This window comes from Pleurodeles waltl, chromosome 10 (assembly GCF_031143425.1).
Source record: "Pleurodeles waltl isolate 20211129_DDA chromosome 10, aPleWal1.hap1.20221129, whole genome shotgun sequence".
In the NCBI taxonomy this organism is placed as follows: Eukaryota; Metazoa; Chordata; class Amphibia; order Caudata; family Salamandridae; genus Pleurodeles; species Pleurodeles waltl.
Window position 1 is genome coordinate 133,581,477 of NC_090449.1, and position 18,155 is coordinate 133,599,631.

Sequence of the window (18,155 nt, forward strand, 5' to 3'; positions counted from 1 at the left end):
TTTTAACAGAAGACAACTAAAGGCATGATAGAAAATGCACACAGTTTATACCTGGGGCATTTTCAGCGAACACATACATCTTAATTTTTATACAGTAAACTGCTTTGTTTCCGTGAGCTTCATACGTTGTGAAGATATATTTTAATCCAGGCTTCTCCCTGTCTTTCCATATCAGGCTCCTCTTACATATGAAGCAGTGATGCAGATGGAATACCTGGACATGGTCATCAGTGAAAGTTTGCGACTCTACCCCCCTGGAGGAAGGATGGAGAGAATGTGTAAGAAAACCATAGAGATCAATGGAATAACCATTCCAGAGGGGACACTGGTGATGATACCAGCATACGTGATGCATCGTGACCCAGAGTATTGGCCAGAACCAGAGATATTCAACCCCGAAAGGTATCTCAATTATTAGGAAGAGAAAATGGAAATGGGAAACGCCTGGACATAAGAATCTAAAGTCTCATGTACAAAGGCCATTAGGGAACGCAACTTCTGCGAGTCACACAATCACAGAGTTTCTAACCGCAAAAATTATTTCTGATCCATAAAATAACTTTTGCGATCCATTTAGACTTTTAAATACAATGGAGCCTGAAAGAGATGTCCCACCCCTATTACAAATTCGGAAAGCAAAGTACCAGTGATTTACAAGCTCAATTGCAGGCACAAATTACCCGCCAACCCCACGGTTGGGATGGTAACTGATTAACAAATGGGAAGGAGGCCCCATTAGGACCCCCAGGTTGCATAAGGAACACAAGCTGCTTTTAAAAAAAAATATTTTAATTTTGGAATGCAGCCATAGACATGGTGGTCTTTTGCCTCCTGCAGGCCACTATCTTTGTGACTGCAGCCAATCACAGGGGGTAGCAAATTGTGACCTGCCTAATGAATATTGATTAGACAGGTGGTTCTGCTAACCCCTGCAATTCTGTATTTTCTGGTCTGGCCTGTTATTCTAAAGGACGGTTTGCAAAATGCTATTCCATTCGCAAAAAGCCAGTGCACAATTGCAACCATTTTTCAAATAGAATCCTAGGACATCAGCCCTGTACTCTCTTATAACAAAACTCAAAGTAACCAAGGAATTATTGTAGGCTCAAAGTAACAAAGACATGATCATACTGCCCTGATACCACCGCTTGACTCCTACTGGGCCCTCTCCCAGTGCTTCTGCAGTCAAACCCTTTTTCTGGAAACCTTTTATTTGGGAGAATACCTTGTCACTCTCATATCCCACTCCCCACATAACTCACAGCTTGCCATCCACACCCGTCTCTAGCCACACTCTTCTCTTTGCGTTACATACCTCTTAATGCATGAACAGTTTGATGGGACTTGGATGACTCATACACCTTTTGCCGTATGAAACTTGTGCCCTTTTTCCACATCTAAGTGTCCTTTCTTTTTACACCTAAGCTACAAGTGCTATAAACATATCGATGTGGCTTGAAAATAACTAAAAATGCAAAATTCAGGCATACAAAAGCAGAATTTGAAACATTCTTGGTCGTTTCGAAATATTTACCTATAGAGGTTTTTTCAGTTGAATTAACTATAGTTCTTCAATGCCTAGATATCAAGTCTGCAATTTCCATTCATGGCTGGAATGAACGTCAGATTATCATTAATAGCAGATTCTAGTCTAAAACCATAAAGAAAAAGCACATTACGTTACATTTTGGCCACATAGTCTTAAATAGATAGGTTTTTGAACAAACAAACCCATTCAATTTATAGACCACACATATATTATTGCACACATCTAATAATGGAAACAGAATTAATCACAGAATTGATGATTTTCATGTAGTTGGTTGTACACAGAGCGAGCACTGTTGCCTTTATGTCACTCAATGTATCCACAGATATTAAACAGTGAATTGCTTTGATATGTTGCTGTTTACCAATCAAATTGTGTGTATGTTATTTTGTTAAGTTAAAAGGTATTCATGTCGTCATTCGCCATTTTTCTAACATGTGGAAACACATGCTCAGAAGAATATAATGTTGATGGTCCTTCATGTAAGTTACTTCCACATCAAAGTTAGAATCTGTTGCAACTGGCTTTTTAAGACAGGGAGACAAAAGTGCCGTCACCAGGATCATGAATTCCTTTTCTATGCCCAACTGGAGTGAAGTCCAATGACATCATTACTGGGCAAGAGCAGGTGTTATGAGTGTGTCGCAGTTCTGTAATTTTGAGAGAGAATGGTTTGCAAGAGTTGGATGATATCTTGTGAGGGAAAGCAGTCTGCCCCAGGGATCTTAGACTGTGTGAAAGCAGCCAGTGGCTGTACACGGTGCTATTAATGACAAGCAGGTACGGTCCCGTTTCGTAGGAGATGTAGAGGAGGAAATGCTTATCCTGGATGATTACTTTGTCTTCCCTCTGGTCACCACTACACTTTTCAAGTTAATACATTTTCTGGATTTCTTTCCACAACATGGTCCAGAACTGGGTTTTCTAGACCCTCCAGGACTAAGGACTTAATCAATAGGCAAACCTGCGTCTGAACACCTTGGTGGACTGCAACCTTTTTGCAACCCACTGAGAACTATTTGAGTGATAAGTAGTCTGCGTAAAGAACAATTCTGTGCGATTTCAAAGGGATATGTTGTAGAATCCAAAGCCCCTTTCATAACAAATAGACCCACTCAAAAACATTAGGAATCTAGGAAAAAAATATGCTCAAAATTTATTAAAATCGAAATCCTGGGGGCGTGGCCAAGATGGCAGGTGTGTAGGAGCGCCTTCCCAGAACTCTGCCGTCCGCGTCTGTCAGGGACCAGGCCTGCACAGCAGCTGTCCGAGACTATAGTCTCGCTTCTGGGTACCCCTGGGGCAGGTGAGCTCAGCCACGACACGGGACAGGTGGTGACAGCGGCATGCCTTCCAGCGCTGCGGCTGGCCCGGGCCTCCGGAGCTGAGCAGGTGCATCGCAGGACTGATTGAAGCCGGTGGACGGGGGTGAGTGAAGGCGGTGAAAAGGAACGGGAGGGGCAGTGACACCGACTCCTGGGCCCTCCCGTCGTTTGAACTGGCGGCTGCATTTGCGGCACTCTGGGCGCCCTCTCTTCCTCGCCATCGCTCAGTGACCTTGCGCTGCATTGGGCAGGCATGAGGCATGGTGGAATCGCCCTCTCTCTTGTTGAGGAGGAGAGGATGAGGGAGAAGCCGAACATGCAGCGCTCCAGGACGGGGAACTTTGTTAATTGTACATTATATGTTGATTCCTGTTACTCATATTTCCTTGCTGGTGACCGCACTTGGCGTATCGTCAGTTTTGAAGATACCTATAAGAACTGTTGCTTGGGTCATATGGCCTACGACCGGGCAATTGGAAAAAGACCTAGCACTTTTTATACACCACTTGAATGGTGCACATACTTAATCTTAATGTAAGGGGGCTTAATGCTCCTTTGAAGAGGTTTGCTCTTTTCTCATTACTTCAGGAAATGAAATGCAACATCTGCCTACTGCAGGAAACTCAATGGTTGAGAGTGGACTGGAAATGACTACGGTCAAGATGGTATGACCGTCAGCACCATTCACTGGAGCAAGGCAGGGGTAGCAATTTTGCTGGATACACATTTCCCAGGGAAGATAGTAGGCATACCAGCGGAGATACCCGGGAGACTTGTCTCCCTAAACATCACCATACATGGTTGCAGGATAACAGTAGCAAACATTTATGACCCCAGTGACCATCAAGAAAGCTTTCTTAAAGATGTGATAGAGAGAGTTCTTACTACACCGAACATAGATGTCATTATAGGGGGAGCTTCAGTATAGTGTTGAACTCCCAAGTAGACAGATCCACCCAACGACATGGTCAGTCAGGAGCCTTTTCAAAGGGCTTCCGGGAATGGCTGCGTGAGGCAGGCTTGATGAACATATGGCATCTGTGCCACCCTATAGACAGAATTTACTCTTTCTTTTCAGCTGCCCACCAAACGTAAGCTTGTATAGATCTCTTTCTCACCACACCATGCATTAGTAGTGCGGTGTCCCGCTCAGAAATTGGGGCGTCCTCTATTTCTGATGATTCTCCTATGACTCTGCATCTCGCCATCCACGCCCTCCCATTAAATATGTAACCCTAGCATCTCAATACGAAATCACTCACATATGAGGATACCTTAGCCAAAATTCGAGATACAATAGACCATTACTTACTCATAAATGACACCTCCGAGACCAATATTGACACATTATGGGAGGCACTCAAGGTTGTTCTTCAATGACAATTTATAGCTATTGCGGCGAGATTTAACACAATGTGACGTAATAAACAACAGCAGCTAGAGGACACTATCCGGGACCTGGAGGTCTCACACAGGCTTATGGGGTCGATAGCAACAAGGAGGCTCCTGACCACGACCCGGAAACGGCTGCGAGCACTGGGTATGGATAAGGCGGAATATGCCTTACTACAGACAAAACAGAAGTACTATGTGGGGGTGGGGATAAGGCTGGGCGCCTGCTAGCCCAACGCCTTCGATCTCAGGCTGTGAAGAGGAGGGTGGTGGAACTGAGACTACCCAATGACACCTTGATACACTGAGACGACCTGACCCTTAAGCAATTCAAAGACTTCTACGCCTCCAATGAACTTGATCTCAATGGTGTGGGGGCTTATCTGGACTCCACCCTCTGACCCAGATCCCGCTGGCGACTAGTGCAAACTTAGAAAAATACATTACTCCTACTGAAAGGCTCCTGGCCATCCAACGCCTCCAAGTGGGGAAGGCACTGGGTGCCGATAGCTTGGGGGCAGAGTTCTACAAGACTTTTGGGACTCAGTTGGCTCCCATGCTGGCTAGACTGTATAATGCCCTTGGCACTGCTAGCGCCCCCCAATCCATGATGCACTAGGGCACAATAACGGTCAAACCCAAGACTGGGGTAGATCCACAGCTGTGCTCCTCATATCGTCCCATCACTTTGCTAAATGTAGACGCTAAGATCTTCACGGGCATACTGGCCCATAGGCTGGGCCCGTACATGCAGCACTTAGTGGACCCGGACCAGACCGGGTTCATTCCCGAAATATCGTGTGCTGATGATACTACGCGCCTTTGCCATTTATTGGACAGGATTCACCGCTCACAAATACCTGCCCTATTCCTTTCTGTTAAAGCAGAGAAAGCCTTCGACCGTGCACTGGCCGTAGCTATATGCAGTCTTGGGGCATTGTGACTTGGGTCCTAGGTTCTGTAAATGGATCCATTGTAACTGTGACATTCCCAGAGCTGTGGTAAGCAGTTCCATATTTCTAGGGGCATGCAACAAGGTTGCCCCCTGTCGCCCTTATTGTTTGCCTTATATATGGATCCTTTTGCCGAACACATAAGACAACAACCCTGCATAACAGGCATTCCTATGGGTGGTTGAACACATAAGCTGGCCCTATATACGGATAAAGTGCTCCTTTATCTGGCCCAACCACAGACTTCCCTTCCGGCAGTCATAGAGGAGTTGGCAGACTTTAGTGAAGTTTCCACCTTCAAAACTAACCTACACAAATCATACAGTTTGAATCTTACCCTACTGAAGGCGGACAGGGCTCCCCTGGAGGCCTCCCTATCTTTCTCCTGGGCTACACATGGGATTAAATACTTGGGTTTGCAGATCCTCCCCACCTTAGAGGCTACAGTAGAATACAACTATAATACGATTTTACAGACTGCCCGGGTAGACTTAACTGGGTGGAAGACGTATGGCCTCTCTTGGCTAGGGTGCATGCCCGGGTCAAGATGACACTCATGCCGAAAGTGCTTTATATTATGCAGACTACCCCTGCAACTACCCCCTAGTGTACTGGACAAAATACAAACACACATCTGGGACTATATATGGACTGGCAAGAAAGGCAGAATGGGGAAGGCTCAAGCATATCTGACTCAGGCCGAGGGGGGACAGGGAATCCCACACCTGCTGAGTTACTTCCATGCAGCCCAATTACTCTACAAGGTAGAATTGTCACAGCCATACATTGAGAAGCATTGGTGTTTGATTGACCAAGCCATGGCCGTAGGACATACTTGGAAAATTCCACAGCTGCCGTCCATCAGGTGTCTATATCTACCCTATCTTGAGAGCCACATTAAAGTCCTGGGATAGAGCTCAGGTGAGGAAGGGACTATCTACTCTAATCTCTCTGCAGACCCAGGGATGTGGAATTCCTATGGACATCTTGTTTGGGGTCAAGGGCAACAAGTTTTCATGTTTACTTTGTCCTTGGGACAAGTAGGCCCAACCCTCTGCAGCACAAACCCTTTGGCTGCCAGTTTACAGAGAGTGGAACTCTCTGCAGTTGAGGTAATGTGCTTCCAAAAGATAAAGCTGTTCGAACTTGTATTTATGGTTCATTATTTGAAAGCCTTCATTATTAGGGTGAGTGCTGTAAATAAATGTTTTAAGGTCCACTTCACTACTGACGTTGGTTCCAGTACAAAAAAAAAAAAAAACTTTTACACACGTTTGAAACCTTTAGGCTATGAGGCTAAGTATAATGCTCCCAGAATGCTCTCTGATTAGATGCAAATTTTTGCAGAAGCTTGTAAGCAAGAGATAAGAGTCTTTGCTTTTAAAATAAAATGTTCAGAAAAAATGCAAGTAGGGAAAAAGTTTTGCTACCATGAAATCTTAGGTGCTATTTCTTTGCAGTGTCATTTAGTAAAATGTGTTGATGCATGCTAGTATTACCCAAAAATATTTCTAATGGAAAATCAGTGTAACCATTTTCAACACGATTATGGGAAGCATGAAAATGAACAAACACTGAAAAAAGTCAACTGATCCTACATATTTTTATAAGTCTTTTAGTTTCATCAATGCGTGTCTTGTTTTGACAAGGCTTTTGTAACAATTTATTGTTGTGGGAGCTACCAGGCCCTCAACATTGTAACAAACACTGGCAAACTCCCCCCCCCCCCTCAAAAGTTTTTGAACTCTAAAAGCACACGTTGCCACCAGTGGCATAACAAAGGCCCCGTAGCTGCCCTCCAGGGGACCCCTTCAGCACAGCACCTGCCCTGAGTGAGTCTAAAGAGGGGGCTTCTCCATGTTATTTGTAAAGGGGCACCCTCCAGTTTCGTTACGTCACTGATTGCCACTGTAGTTCCTGACACTGAACAAAACTACTTTGTGTGCCAATATGCTCCTTGTGGAAGAACAGAACGCGATCACTCACAGTAAAGCCAGCCGATAGAGGGAGAAATAGAAGTTTAATAAGAACAAAATGTCCTTGTTAACATGAGACCTAATTAGGGACCAAGACCCACATCTAGGTAGCTTTTTGCACGTCGCAAACTGCGAATTTCGCTGTTTGCGATGTGCAAAAAGCACATCGCGATGCACAAACCCAGTTTTGCGATTCGGTAACCTGGTTACCGAATCGCAAAATGGGTTTGCGACTCGCAATTAGGAAGGGGTGTTCCCTTCCTAATTGCGACTCGCAGTGCAATGTAGGATTGTTTTGTGACCGCGGGCGCAAACCAATCGGAGTTTGCACCCATTTCAAATGGGTGCTAACCCATTCACAAAAGGGAAGGGGTCCCCATAGGACCCCTTCCCCGTTGTGAATGTCACTGTAAAGATTTTTTCAGAGCAGGCAGTGGTCCGGTGGACCACTGCCTGCTCTGAAAAAATGAAACGAAAACATTTCATTTTTCGTTTTTGTAATGCATCTCGTTTTCCTTTAAGGAAAATGGGCTGCATTACAAAAAAAAAAATGCTTTATTGAAAAGCAGTCACAAACATGGTGGTCTGCTGTCTCCAGCAGGCCACCATCCCTGTGGGGGCCGCCATTCCCAAGGGGGTTGCAAATTGCAACCCACCTCATGATTATTCATGAGGTGGGCATTTGCGACCCCCTTGCGAATCGCAGATGGTGTCAGGGACACCATCCTACATTCGGATTTGCGACTCGCAAATTGCGAGTCTCAAATCTGAACCTACCTACCTGTGGCCCCAAATTCTTAAAGTCACAAAAGTGCACCCATGGTATATGTCTTTGAATTAGTGGCTTTCAAGAGAAGTATACCAGGAAATCGTACCCCTATAAAATATTTGTGAACTGTATTTTAGCATGGGTAAATACTCATGTGTAGATTTGCTCATGTGAAAATCTATTGAGCATTTGCAAGTTCATTTTCCCTCCAGCCACTTTCTTCCCAACCCTGGAAGAAGTTCTAATTCTGCCATTGTCGGGAATACATTTCCAACCTTTTTTATTGTGGGAAAATATTAGAGTGAAGCTGGTGAATATCTTTAAAACATGCAGGTTAGTAGATTTGCAGACTCAAAGGCATTCCAGCCCTGGAACTTTTGCTTACTGCTTCCTCCAGCCCCAGTATGCAGATCTGCAGAAAGGTGCAAAATAAGGAAATTGCTACAGTAGGGATTGAAACTGAAAGTATTCAAGCCCTACTATGGTAGAAGCCCTGGCATAATCAGAGAGGCTATTATCAGAGCTCTTACATAATGAGATTGCTGCCATAATTTGACGCCACACCACATGGCACCAGAGGGACAAGTAGATCTTTTTACAGGACAAGTAGATTTGAGAAGCAACCTGTCCCCTGGACAAGTAGATATTTAAATAAATTCCACACCCCTGAGACCCGATTCATTGAAAGTCCAGATTTCCCCCTGCACAAAGCAAAACATTGTTCGCAGTATGGCGTGAAGCCAATTGTAAAAGAATTGGTGACCTCCTTGATGCGGATGGGATCATGGACTTTGCCCAGGTACAGGAGAGTTACGATCTTCCAGAAACAGCACACTGGCAATATTTAGCAGTCCGCCACTGGGTGACATCCCCATTGATACAACCTTATGCGAGCAGACCCCTAACGCCATTTGAAAGATGATTGCTTATGCGCACATTGGATAAACGACTTTTGTCTGACATATACACCTGTCTAATTACCCCCCCCCCCCACGTTAGTTAGGCGTGGATGGGAGCTGGAGTGCGGTCGCTCATTTACGGATAAGGAGTGGCGTGATAACCTTTATCGGGCACGGGTCACCGCCTGCAATATGATTACCAAAGAGATGTTTCTAAAGCTAGCCCACTATTGGTACTACACACCGGTGAGGGTTGATCGGTGGAGAACACATAGCGAAAGTAGGTCTTGACGTAACTGTGGCCAGGATGGCACACTTATTCTCATACTGTGGCATTGCTCCAAAATTGATCCTTTTTGGGGTAACTGTCTTGCAGGCTGCAGACAAAATATACAACACCGCTATACCAAGATTCCATAGTTACGTGTTACTGGGACTTCCTAACTCGCAAACATACCCCCTCCGTTACCTAAGAGGCCGTGCTATCACAGTAGCCCAAGGGGCAGCTAAGCAACTGCTACTCTCACCCTGGGGCTCCAATGTAATACCCACACACACTGACTCGCTACATAAACTATGGAACATACTAGGGATAGAAAAACTGACAGCGGCAGTGGCTGGCCTGCTGCCCGTTTTTGATCAAATGTGGGGTCCGTGTATCCAATATCTACTAGAAGAGTTTAGGGAACGTCATGCCCGCTGTACCTACGTATTCTCGGATTGACCACTTCTGATATTGACAGTACATATAGACTGCTGAGGCAACGGAGAGTGGTCCCGACACCATTTGTTTATTTTTCAACTTACCCCCTGGACTCTACACAGGAATGATCATCATCATAAATGTTCTCCTCACCCTTTCCCTATTCCACTTTTTCCCGTTTGATATGATAGGAGCTCCCCACCGGCCATTTCTATGTAGGTGGGAAATGCTGTATTGTTCTTTGGCTGTCTTATATGATAATATAACAAAAAGTCAAAATCTTATCCCAGTAAATAGTCACAATGATAACAATGTACAAGGTAGTGACAATTATATTTATCAAGAGGCAGAATAATAAAAAAAATTGTAACATTATGATGGTATCATTAAGCTTCTTTATAGCAGTATCCCGATCCCTCGTTTCTCCCAGCTAATTAGGCTAAAAATAGCATTAAAAGGGCCCTACTTCGAGCTTCATAGATGGTTCTCTTCTGCATAACTTTTCTGAACAATTGAACCAATGTTCAGCAAGGAACAGCCTCAGCTTGCTGCATCTGTGTCTCAAAGTCAGCAGATAAGTTGAGTAAAGGCTGGATGTGCTTCTCTGTATCCATCAGCAAGGGAAGGTGATTACTGCTCTGTATGACCTCTCAGTCACAAAGCTCTTCTATATCTCATAACACTCAGCTTTAAATAGTATGTCTGAAAATTATTGAACATTTTAAAAATAAACAATTAATAATAAACCTTTGTAACCTTTAATTTACTTATATTCTCTGAAACCTTGCTCAGCGCACCAGTCGTACTGACACCACAAGAGTGCGCATCTGAAATGAATTGAATGTACTCATTTCCATCTCAATATAAATATGTTATAGATGTAGGAGCTTCTGCCAGGTCAATATTGTAAATTTAGCATCTATTGATCATATATCTGTGTGTTTTTGATTATGCGTGAAACTATTATATATATCTAGACAATTAAACAAAAGCTCCTGTATGTACCCCTTTGGTATGGGGTGGCATGAAGGCTGTTTTAATAGATGTATGATTGGTATGGATGTAGTGTGATATGCATTTGGGGTTTGTTTGTGTAAGGGTCAGGGCAACGATTATCATTGAGTAAAAATGTAAATGTTTTCAAATATTACAAATGAATGCTATGCATCTGAATAAAGAAATAATATATTTGCTATCATGAAAAGTAGTATTGTGGTCCAGTTAATGTATGAGTTTTGATTGAGCATTGTTTGGAAGTGGGTTGTTTTCTTTATGCTTTTATTTAACTCTCCCCGTTCCACTCCTTATCTTTTTTGGCTTGGGGGACCCCTTAGTCAATATTTCAAAATAGTTTTCTTGGGACTCTTGATTTAGTATTGTTTGGAGGTGTTTTTGTTTTGTGCTTCCAAGCAAATATTATAACCAACAATTATTATTTTTTCAAAGGAAGTCCTAGGACTAAAATAATTCACCTTCAGAACATTAGTGTTGATGATTTTCCTTTAATCAGTTTGCTCTCATGTTAAAATATAGTAACCTTGATGGTTCATGGCTGGTATGGTGGTTCTAGGCACCTCTGAGTTTTTTGTTTCTGCCTTCCAGCCTCTGATAGCTTGGAGGGGAAGCCCCTTCATCCTTATTGATTTTATTCAACATCTGAGAGGTTCCTGATATACCTCCTACAATTGCATTTTGCATTTTTGTATTCCAAGAATATATTTCCCAATCTATACCCTTTAGTGAAGCTTCTAAGTAGAACAATCACAAAAGCAGACTTTCGGATCAGTGGGTTTGCTATTTGGTTTGGGATTACTTCATGGATTTCTATGCATTCTGTTCCAATGCTTCCTTTAACTTCTGTGTCATCAGCTTGGTTTAGTAGAACGTCAGCAATTTATGAGGTTTTGTGTCATTTTTGTTTTGTTTCAATTGCTTTTTCACCCCTTTCAAATTCAGTATTTTGTATTCATGAACCTAAGCCAATATCATCTCTTTATTTTGATATTAAGAATTCCTTTCAAACCCTGTAGTGAGGGATTCTTGGCTTATGTCATAAATTCACCCTTACTTTTACTGTCGCTTTTTTGTAATCATTGGGAAGATGGTTTATACATCATTTTTAATATTGATATTCTTGCTGCCAGTGCTCTTGTTCTTGGTTCCTTTAGGCTCCTTGCTTTTCGTAATGGAGTAATTGTGCCAATACCTTTGCCTGCATCTTCATTAGAGAAAAACAATGTGAATGCGCTTAACAGCACACCATAAAATGTTCCCGAAGCAATTTGGTCCAAGTGTAATCATCACTGATTCACTTATAGTATTGCTAGAAAACTAATACACTTAACATTGATAGTTTTACCTTGCTTATGTAATGGTTCTTTTTCAATGAAGTCTAACTGTATTAGCCTAGATGTCCCTCTATGATATGGAAAGCTCCCCTACAGTGCTAAATTTGTTTTCTTTGTTTTTTTTTCATAATGACATTCTGACATTAACCCACCTTCCCAGTTTATATTTTATGCACTTTTGTTTCATTTAATTTTCTTCCTTCTACTCACACTAGCTCTTCCGAAAAAGTGCCTTTTTATTTTAGTGTCAAGTATATTCCTTTTTTTAAATTGATATTTGTAACTTAGAATTTGTATCACTGGTGTAAATATGTGACAGCATCCATATTCATAACCCTCCCTAGCTCCCACACTTTTTCCAATGCATACATTCTCTGCAAAATTGCGATTGATTTTTGCTGTCAGATTGAATCAATCTCCTCAGCTGCATAAAAATGCAATAAGCAGGTGTAACCATTATTGGCCTAGTCATAGATGCAGAGACAACTAAGGCCTTTATAGTGAGTGAAGTGATTTCAAACAATGGAAGCAAATGTGATGAGTTCAAATCTGCTCATTGCTCCTCTACTTTTTCTGTGATCTCTCATTATATTCAGGTTTAGTAAAGAGAACAGAGAAACCCAAGAGCCTTACACTTTCCTACCTTTTGGAGCTGGGCCCAGGAACTGCATAGGAATGAGGTTTGCCCTTCTCATCATGAAAGTGGCCCTGACCATCCTACTGCAGACCTTTTCATTCCAGACTTGCGAAGAAACACCGGTGAGCAATAAAACTATATACTGACTTTACAATAGGTTTTAGAGTTGCAATTATTTGTTATCTTTATTTAGTATCTTTTACTTCAATGTCTCGCCAATATAGTCACTTCAAGTTTTCTAAAGATAGATAAAAATATATGTTGTTGACATCTGCTCATCTAACTGCATATCTCAAATCCCCAAATCTCTGCTGATCTCCTGCCATGCCACTTAGTTTAAATGTATCCGTGGCCCAACAGGGATAACTGATAGTGGAGCTGCCTAAACATGTTACAGTGTTTATGTAATTTCTGAGGCACAAACTGTAATCCATAATTTAGGAACAAAATTAGGCATTTCATCAAGTAAACTTACAGGAAAGTCTCAAAATGTAATAAAATCCTTGCTTAATGGTCAATCGTCCTTGCGTACATTAAAGAATTCTGATCCCTTTCCAGGCTTAGCATAAATATAATCGGTTATAGTACACCACTATGTGTAAAATATAAAGATTAGGAAAACAAAACGTCATTGTCATCGTCTCCAACAACTGCAAATGTCCAGACCCTCAACAGTTTACACAAGATATGTAATTTAAGAATACAAACCTTAACAAACTCCAGGGAATGAAGCACAATGCTGCAGATAGATCATCATCAGATCAGGGCTGCATAGAACTGCCCAATGATTTCATTTAATAATAGTAAGTAGGGTGGATTTGCCCGAGATCAGTGCTGTGAAGCATTTTCAGATTTAATATCCCAGTGCCTTTGAACCAAACTAATTATGGCTCCAATATGGATAACATCTTGGCATTGTAGCCTGATCCTTAAATAAACTTTTTTGTAGAGAAGGTATGAGACCAGAATTACGTCTGTCATATCATACAATGTTCATACTTGATGTGAGTTAAAAAATATTCACTAATATTTGGGTACAACAATAGAGCCAAATGACTCCTAGAATAACAGGGTGTCTCAAATAGGGGTTTGTTTTAGGTAGATACATCCCGTAGTTAATGCTTCTCCTAATTTCAGTAATCCTTACAACCAACCAGTTGAATTTTCTACTACCAATTATTTGTGTTATTTAGGAAAGGCTTTTTGCACTTGGCTCATTAGATGGGCGTGATTAGTACAGAAGATCTTTGGTATTTCATGTAGAAGGAGAAAATCTTAAAATCAAAATAAATTTGGGAAAAAAGATTGACTCAGAATCAAATATTACTGATAGATAACAGATGTACAATATGCGGCTAGTTGAGCATCAACATATCAGAAAAAATAGAGTCCATCTGCAAGTTAAATTGTCATTTCCTTGTAGCAGCCACTATGAAAGTTTTGCAGAGATGGGACAAACCATTTTTTTCTTGGATACCTTTGTCAAAATAATTACTGCAATTCTTTTAATTTGGCATTTTCAGTTTGTGTCTAGTTGTATTACGTATAACTATCTGAGTTTCAAACAAACATCGCACATAAAAAGGAATGGCTAAAATGTGTATTAAAGTTAGACATTGCCCGTGAGAGGTTAGAGCCCTATACTACCCTATATGTGTTTATCTGCAGTGTACGAAACCTTTTTCATAGCCACCATTACAAATATATCTTTAGTAAGAATCCAGATTTTTGATCTTTTGGTCTACTGCAAAAGAAAGAGTGAAATGGTCACAATTCACTGCAGATGTATTGCTGAATAGATAAATGTGTGCTGCTTTATAATTGATTTAAGATAAATATTTAAAAAGTAATTGTTTCTGGGTAAGGGAACACGCATTAATAAGGGTACAATGATCGATCTGGAGAGAAATGAATGAAAAGGTGACATTTTGGTTTGACAAATGCATTTTCATTAAAGCTTTAATTTCCACTTTGCTTCCACTCGTGCTTATGCTCTAACAGTAAGTTCTCTTGTCGGTTTCCCCCAAAGATTCCTCTGGAATTTGACCCAAAAGGCGTTTTGAGACCCATCAAGCCCATCGTCCTCAAGTTTGTCCCCAGGGACGGTAGACAGCTTCATGAATAAGATTTGATGAAGATGCAACTCTTCAGCATAGGAGCGCCAGGCATAAATCAAGCTGAGAAATGTACTTCTGAAATGGAAAGTCGTCATCAGAAAAAAGACATTACAAGAAAATGCTTTTCCTTTAGATACAAGATTTGATTTTCATTGCTTGTAACTAAGTCTATTTCAAAATTAGAAATTATCTTAAAACTCTACTTCTTATCAGTTGTTTTCCATTGTGTACTTTTTCACCTAAAATTATGACCATTGTTTTTGCTATCGTGTTGCGTTTTGCTTTTATGAGGAATCTTAATAAAACTGAAATCTTTTACTTCTGTGTTTCCTAAATACTAACTACGGCTGACACGAATTATAGGCATCAAAGTTTGTGAAATTATTGGTATACATGTGTTCCTATAACAAACATATTGTAATGTAGTGCAGGATGTAAAATGCGCCAGGGTTCAAATAAGTGAAAATAAAACATCACTTAAAAAATGTGGTTTTATTTTCCAACTTTTCGATAAAGTGTATTTATCTGTTATTCGCAGGATACATATTTAGGCAAGCCACTAATTCACACTATTATTATTAATACTTCTATTATTATACAAGCTAAAAGAAAGTCAATTTCTTCAGCGGAAATTGCTAACGTTTTTTGGGATTACTCCTGTGAATTATATGCTGCAATTCCGAGCTGCAAAGTATACCATGCTGTATTCAAGGCACGTATTACATCTTAAGGCACAACAAAAAATGATGTACCCACGGTGTACATTATGTATGAAATATTGGGAGCCAAACAAAATTCAACAGAATAAATTCTAAATGTGGTCTCGCCATTTCTATAAACCGTTTCTATGAGTAACTAAAATGCATGCAATACGACTAATGGAACTGTAAAGGTACCAGCTGGTATGTAGCCAGTGATATTGACAGTGGGCGCATTTGTGTTCAGCAGACTCAACCCCACGGCGTTATGAAATAAACAGTGCTTACTTTTGTTGGTGGTTGCAGGTGGCCAGCTTCAGCACTCATTATCTGAGAACCAAGACTTATTTTCCAACATCAGGCTTTGACAAAGGGTTAAAGAAAAATATCATTTTTGAGTCTACATGAAGTCTCAAAAATGTTATTACGTAAAGAATAGTGAATTCAGGAGGTACACTTCGCAAAGTAGTTCAGCATCTAATGCTAACCCCTCACCATATTTCCCCAGTTTTTAAATTCTTCTTCACATGGACAACTGAAGCAGCAGGCATGCGAAAAAAACTGAAACTTTACAAAAGATTCTAACAGGTGCAGGATTTTTCTCATGAGAACAGTGCAAAAAGACCTTGAGGAAAGATAAAACAGTGAAGAGCCCAGATGCTGAGTTAGCTTAATCGAGAATTCTTGCTTTGCTTTCCCAAACATGAGAACGAGGCCTGTGCACGCCAGAAGCAAGAGTACTCAAACACTTTAGTAAAACGTGGACATACAAAGTGGATGCGTGTTACTAAACATGGCAGTTGTTTACGCTGTACTGAATCATTACAATACAGAAACACGAGTTTACAGTCTCTTCTCTTTTGCACCTCGCGGTGGAAAACCTACAGCAGATGTACAAGCATTAGTCTACTCATCAGAATTTCAATTTCATTTTTCAAAAGTACATTTATAAATATATTTTTCTATGTCGTCGTCAGCACTAGTCAAAGGAAATGAGTGGTCAGTGCCGTTATTGGTTCTAGATGATGAATAGTACACATGCATACGCATATAAAAATATAAATGGTCAGTACTAAAATAATCAGTATTGCAAATATTATTTCAACAATCGTAAGTGCCCAATCACCAAAGGTGCCTCACAGACATGGCCAACCACACTTCCATCAAGACTAAATGAATAATTAACTTCATTCCGTTATAGTTACTTGAAGTAACTCTAATAGCTGAATTTCTGTGGTTCTGTGTGTGTCAATTCAGAACCTAACTATAACGTCCCTGTAACCTTTTGGTTTTATTTAGTGAATTTGTGAGGTTTTTAAATGCTAATTCCTATCTATAACATTCTTGTAACCTTTGCTTTTTTCTGTGAATTTCTATGGTTTTTTTTAATGCAGCGGGGGACTGGCTGCCGGTCCTGGCCACGTGCATTGCTCCTGCATACAGGGAGCAGCTAAGATGCTGCTCCCTGCATGCAGGAGAAATCCTTTGATCTGTTTTCTTGCCCTCTTAACAGTGGGCAGGAAAACAGATGAAAAGTCCACTTCCAGCGAGTGGGAGCAGTTTTCCTGCTCCCGCCCTCTGGAAGTGGACCTACAGTTTGCTCTCACTTGGCGGGATCTGTCAAAGCTCCCACCAAGTGAAAGTAAACTGCTATCTATAGAGGGTCAGCACCTCGGGAGATAGGGAGCCAGCCCTGTGGGGTGGCAATCCCCAGGGCCGTTAATGGCTCCAAGAGGGCCGCTCCCTCCTTTATTTTGCACAGGGTCAGAACCAGGGAGGTGGTGGTCCAAAACTGGCAAAATATGGCCCTTTTCAGTAGTTTTGTGCCCCTGGAGTAATTTTAGACGTCAGAAGGGGGTCCATGTGGCCCCCCTCTTGTTGGGGTCACAAGCCCCGGAGAGGTAATGATCCCCGGGGCCTTTAAAGGCCCCCCTCCAATTAATTCTATATACCCCGGGGAGCTGGTGGTCCCTGGGGCTCAAACTACCCCTGGGGAGGGTGGCTGCTTGCGCCCCCTCCCCTTTTCTTACATTAAGGTATGCCCTCCGGGACCTGGCCTACCCGGGGACTGAAAAAAAGCAAGTATGCTTGATATTTTAAATTTCTTCATTTTTCTCCTGATCCATAGATCTACCTCTGTTTCGGGCAAAAAAATAAAAATGCTTCTTTAACCTGGCAGGGGTTCCTCGGGGACCCCAGTACCAGGCCTAGGGGTTCAGGGAATTCCTACCCTGCTTCTTTTTCAATATTTTTCACTTGTTTGGGGGGGACTCGGCTGAAGACGAATCCCAGAGTCCCCCAAATATCACTGTTATTTATTTTTCTTGTGCATTATGGCCCCCTGAAAGATGTGGGCCCCAGACGGTACGAGTGTTCCCCTGAACCACAGAAGCTGCAGGGGCTTGTGTTACTGCAGAGAGCCTAATGTACTGTGGCTAATATCTGTGAACAGTGGTGTAAACGCTCCTCCAGACCCGCTCTTCACATAGTCCCTCTACTTTTATTTTCACATATACATTTATTCTACCTCTTTCTCACATTAATTATTTTACCCTCCTGTCACATGCAGTGCGTGTTTTGAAAGGACCAGAAACAAAAAATCCCACAAATCAGTCAACAAGTGCATTGTTATCAACATTCGTTTGCTTTTGAGTGTTTGAGTTACATATTTGTGCTAGCAGGTAGTACAATAGAATCAGAAATGTATTTCGCTTCAGCTGAGGTAATCTCCGATTGCAGGGCGTGATATTGAGCCATTCAAGTTTTTAACTACCCCATGATTGACGTGT

At 41.6% G+C, this 18,155-nt stretch overlaps 1 protein-coding gene across 1 annotated transcript in view; it reads left to right on the top strand.

The window, feature by feature from the left end:
• Nucleotides 1-14,986, top strand: part of LOC138261218 (cytochrome P450 3A29-like) — a 115,415-nt gene extending 100,429 nt beyond the window's left edge. Inside the window, exons 11-13 of the mRNA XM_069209973.1 lie at nucleotides 176-402; nucleotides 12,511-12,673; nucleotides 14,581-14,986. Coding sequence (XP_069066074.1) covers nucleotides 176-402; nucleotides 12,511-12,673; nucleotides 14,581-14,676 — 486 coding nt within the window. The 3' untranslated portion in view covers nucleotides 14,677-14,986. The remainder of the gene's footprint in view (nucleotides 1-175; nucleotides 403-12,510; nucleotides 12,674-14,580) is intronic.
• Nucleotides 14,987-18,155: the final 3,169 nt, after the last annotated feature.